Source organism: Festucalex cinctus, chromosome 14, assembly GCF_051991245.1.
Source record: "Festucalex cinctus isolate MCC-2025b chromosome 14, RoL_Fcin_1.0, whole genome shotgun sequence".
NCBI lineage: Eukaryota > Metazoa > Chordata > Actinopteri > Syngnathiformes > Syngnathidae > Festucalex > Festucalex cinctus.
Genome location: NC_135424.1, coordinates 14,533,179 through 14,550,160, shown reverse-complemented (window position 1 = coordinate 14,550,160; position 16,982 = coordinate 14,533,179). Strand labels below are relative to the sequence as shown.

The 16,982-nt window shown below is 38.6% G+C and overlaps 1 protein-coding gene and 1 long non-coding RNA gene across 2 annotated transcripts in view; one reads left to right on the top strand and one right to left on the bottom strand.

The window, feature by feature from the left end:
- The window catches only part of heatr5b (HEAT repeat containing 5B), a 180,959-nt gene that overhangs the window by 158,233 nt on the left and 5,744 nt on the right, over positions 1-16,982 (bottom strand). The window contains exons 14-19 of the mRNA XM_077494459.1: positions 16,838-16,947; positions 15,655-15,818; positions 15,398-15,573; positions 15,198-15,303; positions 14,930-15,120; positions 14,592-14,751 (exon numbers count right to left, since the gene is read on the bottom strand). Of these exons, the coding sequence (XP_077350585.1) occupies positions 14,592-14,751; positions 14,930-15,120; positions 15,198-15,303; positions 15,398-15,573; positions 15,655-15,818; positions 16,838-16,947 (907 nt within the window). The remainder of the gene's footprint in view (positions 1-14,591; positions 14,752-14,929; positions 15,121-15,197; positions 15,304-15,397; positions 15,574-15,654; positions 15,819-16,837; positions 16,948-16,982) is intronic.
- LOC144001393 (uncharacterized) lies at positions 10,699-13,990 on the top strand. The gene is made up of 3 exons (XR_013278471.1): positions 10,699-11,661; positions 12,213-12,414; positions 13,347-13,990. It is a non-coding gene; the product is annotated as an uncharacterized LOC144001393 (long non-coding RNA).

Sequence of the window (16,982 nt, the reverse complement as noted above, 5' to 3'; positions counted from 1 at the left end):
TGGTTACAATAAATGTCATACTTTACGTTTTTAGCTACTGTGCTGAGCTCGTTGAAGGGATCCATTTGAAAATTGGTCAGAAAAGCCTTAAGATGTTGATCATGCCCCACACCGAATATTGTAACTTTTCGCCAAAGGGCGTGGCCGCTACGGTGACGCTAAGTCTGAAGATTTTTCGTGAAAATAAAAGCTGCATTAACTTGACCGAGATGATCCTATCTTCTCAAAATTTCACACATTTGATGAGAGTCCAGCCCTAAAGACATCTACTGACTTATATTTCATCTAACTGATAGCACCACCTAGTGGCAATTTTTTTTCTTACGAATTTTCTTCTACGTTTTTCTCCAAACACGTTAACTGGACCTACCTCATATTTGCTCAGATGAGGGTTTCGGCCTTCATGATGTCACAACACGAAGTTTGTGAGTTTTCGCGAATTGCTGTGGGCGTGGCTAAGCGCTGTTCGCCAAGAAAACAACGCCAGTTTTGATGGTCTAAACATGCACAGAAACTCATGAAACTTGGCACACACATCTGGCCTGGTACAATGAGCAATATTTTATTGTTGATTGTGCTATTTTTAAAAAAAAGAATCAATAGCGCCCCCTAGAAATTTTTAACGAAGCAGCCCCGGTTGTACGTTTAAGCAAGAATGACGAATATTTTTAGGTGTATGAGGGAGCCCAAGACCTACATAAAAGTCTCTTGGACCCATATGCTAAAATGAACAGGAAGTGAGCTACGAATTTTTGAATGTCCCTTTTTTGATGATTTTTGCACATTTACAGGGGGCATACTTTTGCCCACTTCTTCTCCACGTTTCATCCGACTGAGTTAAGACTTGACCTGGACCATGTCAAGACCTGAGCCAACGACAGGGGGAAAAATTTTGACTTTTCGAAATACTATATGATGAGGGCGGGGCATCAAAATTTGTGTTTCGTAATGAAAAAGGATATGCTTTATAACTCCCCGGTACATGCTCCAAAAAATCCCAAACTTGACATGTATGTTTATCGTCAAGGCCTGAAGTTATCTCTATGACAACATTCAGTTATATATGCAGCGCCACCTAGCCCTTGAGGCATAAAAAAAAAAAATACCCCACATACGGTATTTTGTACAAAAAATGTAAACTCATTCTAAGTGTGATAACTAAGTCATTTATGAATAATCTTTTAATTTCCACCACTCAAAATGTTCACTGGCATCAGACTTATCCAAACATATATATATTTTTATTTATTTTTGATAGCCTCTGTGGACATTAAAAGCAATATCGTGAATGAAGGATATGCTTAATAACTCCACGGTACATGCTCCAAAAAAAATCCCACACTTGACATGTATGCTTATAATCAAGGCCTGAAGGTATCTCTATGACAACATTCAGTTATAAATACAGCGCCACTTAGCCCTTGAGGCATAAAAAAAAAAAAAAACATATACGGTATTTTGTACAAAAAATGTAAACTCATTCTAAGTGTGATAACTAAGTCATTTATGAATATTCTTTTAGTTTCCACCACTCAAATTGTTTACTGGCTTCACACCGATCCAAACGTATGTACGTTTCCATTTTGTTTTATTCATTTTTGATTGCCCCTTTGGACAATAAAAGTAACATTGTGCAATGAGTACAACAAGCGATGATGTGTATATAGACTTTTACAAAAAATACCAATCAGGGCAACTCATTGCCTAAAAATAAAAAAGGACGCTGATTTTTGCAGGTCTTAACAATCACCAAAACCTGTTGAGCTTGACACACACTGGCAAAAAAAATATTCTACATGTAAACGTTTATTGTGCCATTTTCAAAGAAATGTTTCTTCCAATATGCCAGTACCCCAACGTGCCAGTACCCTAACGTGCAAGTACCCCAACGTGCAAGGACCCCAACGTGGCCCGGGCTGCGAGGGCCCTTTATAGCTGCTCGCAGCTCTAGTTATTCTTCTTCTTCTTCTTCTTCTTCTTCTTCTTCTTTATTCTCCGCAAACAATCGCGATTTTGGGTACCTAAATATTCACGAAAACTCACCAAACTTTGCACACTCCTCAGGTCCGGCGAAAAATTTGATATTATGAAGTCGTTATAACAACGCGACTCTATAGCGCCCCCTAGCAGAGAAAAATAAAAACCAAGCCCGGCACGTTTGAGCTAGAGCAATGAAAATTGGCAGGCACGTGTAGCACCCCGAGACGCACAAAAAAGTCTATTGGGACCATGTAGCTAAAATGTACAGGAAGTGAGCTATGAATTTTTTAATGTCCAACTTTGGCCTATTTTGGCACATTCACTGTGGTCATGCTTTTTCCCCCTATGCAAACATTTTTCATCTCATTGACTTCAAACTTGGCATTTATCATCTCAAGACCTAAGAGAACAGTTGGGCAAAAAGTCTTGCCTTTTCGAAATACTATATGACAGGGGCGGGGCATCAAATATTGCCTTTAAAATTTCATTTTTCCAGAAAGAGCAAATGCTGAATAACTCCCATGTACAAGCTCCAAAAAATCTCAAACTTCTCAGGCAACGTAATAGTCACGGCCTGAAAACATCTATATGACAAAATTCAGTTATACATATAGCGCCACCTAGTGGTTACAATAAATGTCATACTTTACGTTTTTAGCTACTGTGCTGAGCTCGTTGAAGGGATCCAGTTGAAAATTGGTCAGAAAAGCCTTAAGATGTTGATGATGCCCCACACCGAATATTGTAACTTTTCGCCAAAGGGCGTGGCCGCTACGGTGACGCAAAATCTGAAGATTTTTCGTGACAATAAAAGCTGCATTAACTTGACCGAGATGATCCTATCTTCTCAAAATTTCACAAATTTGATGAGAGTCCAGCTCTAAAGACATCTACTAACTTACATTTCATCTAACTGATAGCGCCACCTAGTGGCAATTTTTTTTCTTACGAATTTTCTTCTACGTTTTTCTCCAAACACGTTAACTGGACCTACCTCATATTTGCTCAGAGGAGGGTTTCGGCCTTCATGATGTCACAACACGAAGTTTGTGAGTTTTCGCGAATTGCTGTAGGCGTGGCTAAGCGCTGTTCGCCAAGAAAACAACGCCAGTTTTGAGGGTCTAAACAAGCACAGAAACTCCTGAAACTTGGCACACACATCTGGCCTGGTAAAATGAGCAATATTTTATTGTTGATTGTGCTATTTTTACAAAAATGACTCAATAGCGCCCCCTCGAAATTTTTAACGAAGCAGCCCCGGTTGTACGTTTAAGCAAGAACGCCGAATATTTTTAGGTGTATGAGGGAGCCCAAGACCTACAAAAAAGTCTCTTGTACCCATATGCTAAAATGAACAGGAAGTGAGCTACGAATTTTTGAATGTCCCATTTTTGACGATTTTTGCACATTCACAGGGGGCAGACTTTTGCCCACTTCTCCTACACGTTTCATCCGACTGAGTTAAGACTTGGCCTGGACCATGTCAAGACCTGAGCCAACGACAGGGGGAAAAATTTTGACTTTTCGAAATACTATATGATGAGGGCGGGGCATCAAAATTTGTGTTTCACAATGAAAAAGGATATGCTTGATAACTCCCCGGTACATGCTCCAAAAAATCCCAAACTTGACATGTATGTTTATCGTCAAGGCCTGAAGTTATCTCTATGACAACATTCAGTTATATATGCAGCGCCACCTAGCCCTTGAGGTATGAAAAAAAAATACCCCACATACGGTATTTTGTACAAAAAAATGTAAACTCATTCTAAGTGTGATAACGAAGTCATTTATGAATATTCTTTTAGTTTCCACCACTCAAAATGTTCACTGGCATCAGACTTATCCAAACATATATATATTTTTATTTATTTTTGATAGCCTCTATGGACATTAAAAGCAATATCGTGAATGAAGGATATGCTTAATAACTCCACGTTACATGCTCCAAAAAAAATCCCACACTTGACATGTATGCTTATAATCAAGGCCTGAAGGTATCTCTATGACAACATTCAGTTATAAATACAGCGCCACCTAGCCCTTGAGGCTTATATGAAAAAAAAAAAAAATACCCCACATACGGTATTTTGTACAAAAAATGTACACTCATTCTAAGTGTGATAACTAAGTCATTTATGAATATTCTTTTAGTTTCCACCACTCAAATTGTTCACTGGCTTCACACCGATCCAAACGTATGTACGTTTCCATTTTGTTTTATTCATTTTTGATTGCCCCTTTGGACAATAAAAGTAACATTGTGCAATGAGTACAACGAGCGATGATGTGTATATACACTTTTACAAAAAAATACCAATCAGGGCAACTCATTGCCTAAAAATAAAAAAGGACGCTGATTTTTGCAGGTCTTAACAATCACCAAAACCCGTTGAGCTTGATACACACACTGGCAAAAAAATATTCTACATGTAAACGTTTATTATGCCATTTTCAAAGAAATTTTGCTTCCAATATGCCAGTACCCCAATGTGCCAGTACCCCAACGTGCAAGTACCCCAACGTGCAAGGACCCCAACGTGGCCCGGGCTGCGAGGGCCCTTTATAGCTGCTCGCAGCTCTAGTTATTATTATTATTCTTCTTCTTCTTTATTCTCCGCAAACAATCGCGATTTTGGGTACCTAAATATTCACGAAAACTCACCAAACTTTGCACACTCCTCAGGTCCGGCGAAAAATTTGATATTATGAAGTCGTTATAACAACGCGACTCTATAGCGCCCCCTAGCGTAGAAAAATAAAAACCAAGCCCGACACGTTTGAGCTAGAGCAACGAAAATTGGCAGGCACGTGTAGCACCCCGAGACGCACAAAAAAGTCTATTGGGACCATGTAGCTAAAATGTACAGGAAGTGAGCTATGAATTTTTTAATGTCCAATTTTGGCCTATTTTGGCACATTCACTGTGGTCATGCTTTTTCGCCCTTTGCAAACATTTTTCATCCAATTGACTTCAAACTTGGCATTTATCATCTCAAGACCTAAGAGAACAGCTGGGCAAAACATCTTGCCTTTTCGAAATACTATACGACGGGGGCGGAGCATCAAATATTGCCTTTAAAATTTCATTTGTCCAGAAAGAGCAAATGCTTAATAACTCCCATGTTCAAGCTCCAAAAAATCTCAAACTTCTCAGGCAACGTAATAGTCACAGCCTAAAAACATCTATATGACAAAATTCAGTTATACATATAGCGCCACCTAGTGGTTACAATAAATGTCATACTTTACATTTTTAGCTACTGTGCTGAGCTTGTTGAAGGGATCCATTTGAAAATTGGTCAGAAAAGCCTTAAGATGTTGATCATGCCCCACACCGAATATTGTAACTTTTCGTCAAAGGGCGTGGCCGCTACGGTGACGCAAAATCTGAAGATTTTTCGTGAAAATAAAAGCTGCATTAACTTGACCGAGATGATCCTATCTTCTCAAAATTTCACACATTTGATGAGAGTCCAGCTCTAAAGACATCTACTAACTTACATTTCATCTAACTGATAGCGCCACCTAGTGGCAATTTTTTTCTTACGAATTTTCTTCTACGTTTTTCTCCAAACACGTTAACTGGACCTACCTCATATTTGCTCAGAGGAGGGTTTCGGCCTTCATGATGTCACAACACGAAGTTTGTGAGTTTTCGCGAATTGCTGTAGGCGTGGCTAAGCGCTGTTCGCCAAGAAAACAACGCCAGTTTTGAGGGTCTAAACATGCACAGAAACTCCTGAAACTTGGCACACACATCTGGCCTGGTAAAATGAGCAATATTTTATTGTTGATTGTGCTATTTTTACAAAAATGACTCAATAGCGCCCCCTTGAAATTTTTAACAAAGCAGCCCCGGTTGTACGTTTAAGCAAGAACGCCGAATATTTTTAAGTGTATGAGGGAGCCCAAGACCTACAAAAAAGTCTCTTGTACCCATATGCTAAAATGAACAGGAAGTGAGCTACGAATTTTTGAATGTCCCATTTTTGACGATTTTTGCACATTCACAGGGGGCAGACTTTTGCCCACTTCTCCTACACGTTTCATCCGACTGAGTTAAGACTTGGCCTGGACCATGTCAAGACCTGAGCCAACGACAGGGGGAAAAATTTTGACTTTTCGAAATACTATATGATGAGGGCGGGGCATCAAAATTTGTGTTTCACAATGAAAAAGGATATGCTTGATAACTCCACGGTACATGTTCCAAAAAATCCCAAACTTGACATGTATGTTTATCGTCAAGGCCTGAAGTTATCTCTATGACAACATTCAGTTATATATGCAGCGCCACCTAGCCCTTGAGGCATGAAAAAAAAATACCCCACATAAGGTATTTTGTACAAAAAATGTACAATCATTCTAAGTGTGATAACTAAGTCATTTATGAATATTTTTTTAGTTTCCACCACTCAAAATGTTCACTGGCATCAGACTTATCCAAACATATATATATTTTTATTTATTTTTGATAGCCTCTATGGACATTAAAAGCAATATCGTGAATGAAGGATATGCTTAATAACTCCACGGTACATGCTCCAAAAAGAAATCCCACACTTGACATGTATGCTTATAATCAAGGCCTGAAGGTATCTCTATGACAACATTCAGTTATAAATACAGCGCCACCTAGCCCTTGAGGCTTATATAAAAAAAAATAAAAATACCCCACATACGGTATTTTGTACAAAAAATCTACACTCATTCTAAGTGTGATAACTAAGTCATTTATGAATATTCTTTTAGTTTCCACCACTCAAATTGTTAACTGGCTTCACACCGATCCAAACGTATGTACGTTTCCATTTTGTTTTATTCATTTTTGATTGCCCCTTTGGACAATAAAAGTAACATTGTGCAATGAGTACAACGAGCGATGATGTGTATATACACTTTTACAAAAAAATACCAATCAGGGCAACTCATTGCCTAAAAATAAAAAAGGACGCTGATTTTTGCAGGTCTTAACAATCACCAAAACCCGTTGAGCTTGACACACACACTGGCAAAAAAATATTCTACATGTAAACGTTTATTATGCCATTTTCAAAGAAATTTTGCTTCCAATATGCCAGTACCCCAACGTGCAAGTACCCCAACGTGCAAGGACCCCAACGTGGCCCGGGCTGCGAGGGCCCTTTATAGCTGCTCGCAGCTCTAGTTATTATTATTCTTCTTCTTCTTCTTTATTCTCCGCAAACAATCGCGATTTTGGGTACCTAAATATTCACGAAAACTCACCAAACTTTGCACACTCCTCAGGTCCGGCGAAAAATTTGATATTATGAAGTCGTTATAACAACGCGGCTCTATAGCGCCCCCTAGCGTAGAAAAATAAAAACCAAGCCCGACACGTTTGAGCTAGAGCAACGAAAATTGGCAGGCACGTGTAGCACCCCGAGACGCACAAAAAAGTCTATTGGGACCATGTAGCTAAAATGTACAGGAAGTGAGCTATGAATTTTTTAATGTCCAATTTTGGCCTATTTTGGCACATTCACTGTGGTCATGCTTTTTCCCCCTTTGCAAACATTTTTCATCCAATTGACTTCAAACTTGGCATTTATCATCTCAAGACCTAAGAGAACAGCTGGGCAAAACATCTTGCCTTTTCGAAATACTATACGACGGGGGCGGAGCATCAAATATTGCCTTTAAAATTTCATTTGTCCAGAAAGAGAAAATGCTTAATAACTCCCATGTTGAAGCTCCAAAAAATCTCAAACTTCTCAGGCAACGTAATAGTCACAGCCTGAAAACATCTATATGAAAAAATTCTGTTATACATATAGCGCCACCTAGTGGTTACAATAAATGTCATACTTTACGTTTTTAGCTACTGTGCTGAGCTTGTTGAAGGGATCCATTTGAAAATTGGTCAGAAAATCCTTAAGATGTTGATCATGCCCCACACCGAATATTGTAACTTTTCATCAAAGGGCGTGGCCGCTACGGTGACGCAAAATCTGAAGATTTTTCGTGAAAATAAAAGCTGCATTAACTTGACCGAGATGATCCTATCTTCTCAAAATTTCACACATTTGATGAGAGTCCAGCTCTAAAGACATCTACTAACTTATATTTCATCTAACTGATAGCGCCACCTAGTGGCAATTTTTTTTCTTACGAATTTTCTTCTATGTTTTTCTCCAAACACGTTAACTGGACCTACCTCATATTTGCTCAGAGGAGGGTTTCGGCCTTCATGATGTCACAACACGAAGTTTGTGAGTTTTCGCGAATTGCTGTAGGCGTGGCTAAGCGCTGTTCGCCAAGAAAACAACGCCAGTTTTGAGGGTCTAAACATGCACAGAAACTCCTGAAACTTGGCACACACATCTGGCCTGGTAAAATGAGCAATATTTTATTGTTGATTGTGCTATTTTTACAAAAATGACTCAATAGCGCCCCCTCGAAATTTTTAACGAAGCAGCCCCGGTTGTACGTTTAAGCAAAAACGCCGAATATTTTTAGGTGTATGAGGGAGCCCAAGACCTACAAAAACATCTCTTGTACCCATATGCTAAAATGAACAGGAAGTGAGCTACGAATTTTTGAATGTCCCATTTTTGACGATTTTTGCACATTCACAGGGGGCAGACTTTTGCCCACTTCTCCTACACGTTTCATCCGACTGAGTTAAGACTTGGCCTGGACCATGTCAAGACCTGAGCCAACGACAGGGGGAAAAATTTTGACTTTTCGAAATACTATATGATGAGGGCGGGGCATCAAAATTTGTGTTTCACAATGAAAAAGGATATGCTTGATTACTCCCCGGTACATGCTCCAAAAAATCCCAAACTTGACATGTATGTTTATCGTCAAGGCCTGAAGTTATCTCTATGACAACATTCAGTTATATATGCAGCGCCACCTAGCCCTTGAGGCATGAAAAAAAAATACCCCACATACGGTATTTTGTACAAAAAATGTACTCTCATTCTAAGTGTGATAACTAAGTCATTTATGAATATTTTTTTAGTTTCCACCACTCAAAATGTTCACTGGCATCAGACTTATCCAAACATATATATATTTTTATTTATTTTTGATAGCCTCTATGGACATTAAAAGCAATATCGTGAATGAAGGATATGCTTAATAACTCCACGGTACATGCTCCAAAAAAAAAATCCCACACTTGACATGTATGCTTATAATCAAGGCCTGAAGGTATCTCTATGACAACATTCAGTTATAAATACAGCGCCACCTAGCCCTTGAGGCTTATATAAAAAAATTAAAAAAATACCCCACATCCGGTATTTTGTACAAAAAATGTACACTCATTCTAAGTGTGATAACTAAGTCATTTATGAATATTCTTTTAGTTTCCACCACTCAAATTGTTCACTGGCTTCACACCGATCCAAACGTATGTACGTTTCCATTTTGTTTTATTCATTTTTGATTGCCCCTTTGGACAATAAAAGTAACATTGTGCAATGAGTACAACGAGCGATGATGTGTATATACACTTTTACAAAAAAATACCAATCAGGGCAACTCATTGCCTAAAAATAAAAAAGGACGCTGATTTTTGCAGGTCTTAACAATCACCAAAACCCGTTGAGCTTGACACACACACTGGCAAAAAAATATTCTACATGTAAACGTTTATTATGCCATTTTCAAAGAAATTTTGCTTCCAATATGCCAGTACCCCAACGTGCCAGTACCCCAACGTGCAAGTACCCCAACGTGCAAGGACCCCAACGTGGCCCGGGCTGCGAGGGCCCTTTATAGCTGCTCGCAGCTCTAGTTATTCTTCTTCTTCTTCTTTTTCTTTGTTATTATTCTTTTCCGCAAACAACCACATTTTTGAGGCACTAAACATGAACGAAAACTCACCAAACTTTACACGCAGATCGGGTCTGGCGAAAAATTTGATATTTTAAAGTCGCCATACATGATAACAGAAAAATGGCTCTGTAGCGCCACCTACATAGGTTTAACGGATCCCTGTCCCGCTACGATTGTCCTATGGCTACGAAAATTGTGTGGCACCTGTAGCACATCCAGATGAACAAAAACCTCTTTGATATGTGTACCCTAAAATAGACAGGAAGTGAGGTATGAGTATTTGAATGTCCAATTTTGGCCCATTTTTGCACATTTACAGGGGTCATACTTTTGCCCGCTTCTCCTACACGGTTAACCCGATTGACTTCAAACTTGGGCTGTACCATCTCAACACCTGGGACAACATCATGGTAAAAAATCTAAAGTTTTTGACATACTATATGACGGTGGCGGGGCATCAAATTTACAGTTTCAAAATTCTTACTTAACGAAGCATTGCCGGTGGTACGTTTAATCTAGAGCTACGAAAATTGGTACACATATGTAACAGACTATGATCTACAAAAAAGCCTGTTGGTGCCATATGCTAAACCTAACAGGAAGTCCGCCAGAGGCGAGGCATCAAATTTTGTGTTTCAAAATTCTAACTTAATGAAGCATTCCCGGCTGTACATTTCACCTAGAGTTACCAATATTTGAAGACATATGTAACAGCCCTCAAGGTACAAAAAACTCTTTTTGAACCATATGCTAAACCGAACAGGAAGTCCGCCATTTTGATTTACTTTGGAACGTGTTGCCATTTTTTGGGCCATTTCATAGGGGTCTTATTTTAACGAACTCCTCCTACAGAGTTTATCCGATCATCTCCAAACTTGGTGTGATTCATCTTAAGATGTTGAAGATGAAAAGTTATTGAAAGCTTTTTATTTTGTCGCACGCTGTTGCCGTGGCATGCACAGTTTGCAAAGGAAAAAATTACTTCTTAATGAAGCATTCCCAGTTGTACGAAGCAGCTAGAGCTACGAAAATTTGGAGACAAATGTAACAGCCCACGATGTACAAAAAAGTCTCTTGGTGCCATGTGCTAAACCCAACAGGAAGATGCAAATTTATCAAAAGTTTTTTATTTTGTCGCACGCTGCTGCTATAGCGATGCATTGGTTGCCAAGTAAAGTGCTGCTTTTTTTTTTTTTATCTATACATGTGTGAAAACTCGTGAAACTTTGCACACACATCAGACTTGTCATTAACATGAATTTTTAGAGATTTCTTGTGCAATTTGCAATAAATCGCACCCTCTATACATTTTTTATGGAGCATTTCCGATTGGATGATTCAAGCGCGAAATAACTAAAGATGACTTGACTTGACTTGACCTAGATTTGTGAAAACTCAGAGGCATACCTATTATATTATTATTATTTTTTGTACCTTACAAGATTATCTCTTGTGCCACATTAAACCCCTTTGCAGGCCTGAGCCAAACCACGGTCCATACATTTGATACCACTGCTTTATTTCAATGGTCAAGTACTTCATAACCACACCTACTTATGCTTGTCCTTGCATATATAGTAGACAACAAAGAGCTCTTTCAACAAAAGACATTTCCATCTACAAAGTCATACAAGGTAAGCACTCTATAAATTCTGCAATCACTACACTTCTATTCCTAAATTATCACTTCAAATACCAACAATGGTTAATACAGCTACAAATGTCTTGTATGTTTATGAAGTATGATACTGTATTTATTTCTACTCCTTTGCTTTTCTACAGAACATGAACAAATCACCAAGCAAATTCTCTTTTGATAAAGACCCTCTAATCATCTCCATACGCAAAGATTGCCAACTTTTTTCCGTAAGTATACAATACATAAACTAAACAGGACAACTTTCTCAATCATATACAGTATGCCATACATATATGTATTAAGTTCTCATTTATTAACAGGTTTGTTAAAGGCACCTTTAGTGTGTTTTTCTGTTTGTAATGTTTCTCCACGAGCACGTCTAGCCATTGATATCATGTAGAACACATATGCTAACCTTTTAGAGACAATTGAAGCTTACTTGCACAGTAGCCACTATCTTAACCACTTAATTCACATGTCTACTTGACAACTTATTACATGTAGTGAAATGGTACTTTGTGCGTCTTATGCTTTTTTCTGAACACTGCTTTTCAACTCTTTCCTTAAAACCAATACATGCGGTACTGTTATACTGTATAAATATATATGTCCGTGTGTATATATTTGTATATTCTTTCAAATAAACTCGTTTTGACACACACAGCCATTGAGTAACATGCAACACGACCACAACGTTTTGCACCAACACGTTAGATCTGCTATTTAGAATCATGGAATCTAACATGACTGATTTTCATTGAATGCTTTGTCATTACAGTATGCATGCATTGATCATGCTTTCAGTCGCAACGACTTATACCAGCGCAGCCTTGATCTTCATTCCCAAATGAACCAACTAGTCCATGTGACTCGAGTCAATCGAGCACTTGAAAAACAGATAGACTTCAAAACCAAGCTTGTGAAAGAACTCCAGACTGCATTGGATATAAAGGATGCATGTGATGCATTTGTCCGTGATGGTAAGCTATATGACATGGAAGACACACAAACACTAACACAGCAAGCATCCCCATCCTACACATTGTGTATAATGAATGACATGTTTGACAATGGACATTTTTACATTTTTTTGTTAATGCACGTTCCTTTTTTTCTGTTAGGAATATCTTGAAGGTAACATTGGACTGTTAACTAAAACACTGACTGATTATTGAGCCGCAATTTCTCAATGTATATAATGTGAATACATACTACACTTGATTACTTTCAAATGTGACTGATATCATGTAGCTATGCTGTGATCTTGCCCTCTTTCATCCACTGATAGACACTTCAAAGTTCTTTTTTTTCTGTATCTTCTCAAAATAACTGACATATTCATGGAAAAGATTGTATTTAAATTCTATCATTATTAATTACTATTATTATGTTTATGTCTTTGCCCCTGATTATGATGTTTCTATACCATAGATTTTTTTTAAAAATATTTTTGGACATACTGTGACTTGACCTTTACAATACTAATTTTTACTAAGAAAAAATCAATCACACACCATAATATTTTATACTTATCCTGCATGTATCTGGACACACCATGACAAATTTTACACTTACATAACCATTTATGTACCTGTCGTATCCTTACTTTTATTCATCATTTCATCACACAATCCTAAAACATTGCTTTTTGACCCAGAGGATTCAACTATACCATTTTTGCGTGTCTTATTACTTACTAGCTATATTATTTATTAACGGGCAAAAACTATGAATATAAGATCACCGTCAAATATTACGTCTGTAATATCCATATACAGTGCATTACATAATATGCATTTGTATTAAGACACTACCATGCTAAAAATATGCACACGACTGTTCTGTAAACTACACCTAAGACAACCAAACTTCACAGATCTAACATGATTCTTCATTCTTTTTTGTTCTACAGATGTATCAAATGCTGCCACACAGACAGAAGAAGCCACTGAGGACATGCACGAAGACGATGATCACAATATAACAGGACAGGTTAACCCCCCTGAAGTTTTAGCCCGCAGGTCAAAGCGTCCTAGGACTAATTCATCCATGGAGGTTACATTATCCTAAGACAGACTATGTGCTAACCCAAACTCTTTGACCCCAAGGGATTCATCTGTCCCAGAAAACTTTTACACTAAAGAGTTTATCTGTCCTAGGGCGCTGTTAACCCCAGGTTAAAGTGTTATTTAATCTGTCCTGTTACAACAGCTATACATAAACAGCTGCATTCCTCTCCTGTTCCATCTCTTGCACTTCTTTCATCTCTTTTTCTCCTCTACTTATACCTATGCTTGCTCATGTGCTTTTTTCCCCTTTAGATGATGTCATTGGTTAGCCTGCTTCAAAGCTACATTTTTTCTTGAATAACTGTCACACATTTACTGTTTGCTGGACCCTACAAAACTGTCACAATACTTCACTATGTCATGAATACATATGTGTTGCACAGCGACACCACATTAAGAGTCATCAAAAAGCTTTTTATTTGATCACACACCATCTCTGTGCCATGTAATGTTTTCAAATAAACAGATGCTGGTTTTGAATATCAAACGAGCGACTTTTCATGAAACTTTGCACACACATCAGAAAGTCCACACTTTTGAATTTATTTAGGGAATTGTGCATCATTTTTGGCCTTTTACTGCACCTTTTTACACACAAGGCACGGCAAATGCATTTCTATTTTCCATGGTCCTTGTCTATTTAACAGTACCCCAACGTGCAAGTCCCCCGACTTGCATATACCCCAACGTGGCCCGGGTTGCGAGGGCCCTTTATAGCTGCTCGCAGCTCTAGTTGATTTCATGTTTCTTTTTTTATTTTAAATTTTCTTTTCTGCTACTTGTCTGTTTATGTGTTTATACAGTATGTTAAAAAAAAAATCTATTTAGAATTGTGAGTAATTGAGCTGTTTTTCAACATGGTCCTGGTTGATCTCCTTTACTCTGTTGCCACCTGTTGGCCGTTAATAACTACAATTTCTTCAATGGTTCTTTGCAGTTCAGAGCATTAAAAAAACAAAAAAACAAAAAAAAAAAACAGAAAAACGTATAAATACGTCTTTGGGACACTTAAAACATTTAAAATAGAATGCATTTATAGGTTTTGGGGAGAAAATGAGTTTATTGTTACGATTATTGCCATACTATACCTGGACTTCATGAGAGGATCCATCCTGGGCCAGCGCCAGCAGAATACTAACGCTAGTCTTTAAGTGCTGACCAGAGCCAATTCCTCCGACATATCGATGCAGACAGCCGAGAGCCAGTGAATGACCCGTCCTTGACACTACATCGCGTGCTGACTTCAGCCTGTAAACAGAGGAAATAATGTAGTATATAAATCACCTGATTCATGCCCAGATTCAGCTCAACAATTTGTGCTTGAAATCAATATTTCAAACGTTAGAATTGTGTTTCCCCCCCCCCACTAAATATTATACTGCTATGCTGACTCAGTCTAACTTAGAGATGGAGGGAAAATGCTTACTTGTCAAAGCTGGTCTGTGCCATCCTTGCAATGAAAGTAGCCTCTCCCACTACTTGAGCCATCCTGCCGAGGGCCTCACCGGCAGCGCAGCGCAAAATCGGATTGGGATTGTCCAGGGCCCCCATCACCAGGGCCAGGGCTGACTTGCGGACCTCCTCTGGCCCCAAAGTACTCTTGTTCTCCGCCAAACCCTTCAAATAAGACAGAGATGACGTTTCTCCACATATATGAACTGAATAAAGAATCAAGCGATTGACTTGATTCTCACCTTGAGAGCACTCAGCACAGCGGTGAAGATGTTAAGTTGGACAGCTTGCTGCCGAACTCCTTTAGCCTGCTTGATACATTCCGCAAAGTGGTCGAGCATTTGCAACCTAAATTATGCAGACAAGACCAAAAAAAAACTACTCTTTAGGCAACAGAAGTGAAAATAATCACCGATTAACCTAAATCAGAAATTCAGCTCACCTGTGTTTGAAAGACACATGAGGGAAAACGACACCAAACAGAGCCACAGAGGCATCAATGACTGATACTCCCAAAGGAAGTGGACCTGGGATGGCTTCACCTACAGGCACTCGCAGATATATAGAGGAGGGATCATGCTCCAGAGCGCCGCTGCCAGATGCACTGTTAGGCTGCAGCTGTTAAGCAACGAGCATTGTTTGGAAAACAATAGACAATGAGGATATACTGTACATGATCCAAATTGCAGGTTATTTTACCTGGTCCTCTATTGACTTGTGGTCAGTTTCTTGCAGCCACGAGCCCATGAGCACGCTGTCATCATAGTGACACAGAGAGCGCAACAAAGAAGTGGTGGTGTTGGATGAGTTGTCAGTCAAAGTGAATTCTGCTACCAGCTCCCTCAGGAGGGCATTGAAGCTGCCTGCAAGAGCACAGTAATAAATTAAAAATGTAAAAGATCTATTATGTGTCTTTAGCACTTCCAGTTAAAAGGCTATTGTGGGAACTTATGTACTAAAAAATAGATGATGTAGTGGACAACAAAATACTACAAGCGCAAATGTACAGTAAAAATCATTAGTTATTAGCTATTCAAACTAATGTGTGTTCAGTGATTCTAAAATAAAAATAACATCACAGAATTCAGAGGGGGGAGAAGAGAAAATTAAAGCTGACAAAATGAGTAGGTATACAGTAAATGATCCTATAAAAACTACATGATGCTTTTCGAAATATTTACGCACAAATTATTGCTGCTCAGGCATGTACTTCTCATCAAACTATTGTTCAAGTGCTTCTATTACAGTCAGCGTGCTTCTAGATTGTGAGTCATTGACGTGTTTCATTGAGAACCATGTTGTTTACGTTTATTTAACAATGGGAAGTGCAGTGGCGCTGCCGGGTCAATGAGTTGTGAAACCAAAAACACCCACTAACTATGGCCAGCAGATGGCAGCATTGTATTTCTTTTCAATGGGTTGCCGGTGTATGGAATTACAATGAAACATGACAGAATCTGATAAAATACGTTTTCAAGGACGACAGAGCGTAATTCACAGTGCGTCACTAAACAAAAAAAAATATTAATGTCAAAGTGACTGCTGTGGAGAAAATGCATCTTTTCACAAAAAGCTTGTTTACTACTTATCTTTTCAATTTTCGCTCAATGTCACTCAAATGACCTATTTTCAAATGGTGATTACTAAAGAACGAAATAAGGTAGAAACATACTTTTTTTTCCCCCTAATGATAGAATGGAATGTGATCTTTCATGTGGTACCCAAATTGTATATGTAGTAGAAGCACACAATATTTTGTTTGCATGGAAGGATGAGTTAAAATGCTTGAAATCGTCTAGCACTGAGGAGGTAGTTTTTTTGTTTTGTTTTTTTGGATAATGTGTGACAGTAAAAGAGTTTAAACAAAATCCAAATGTCTTACCTTCATACGTTTTAGGAGGCAACAGAGCCAAGATGTCATACAGCCTGAGTCTCACCATTGCTGCACTTGCTTTCAGGTGTGCCCCGTGAACTTTGATGATGGCAGGGACTCTGAGGAGCAGACATGAAGTTATGGTATGTACGGA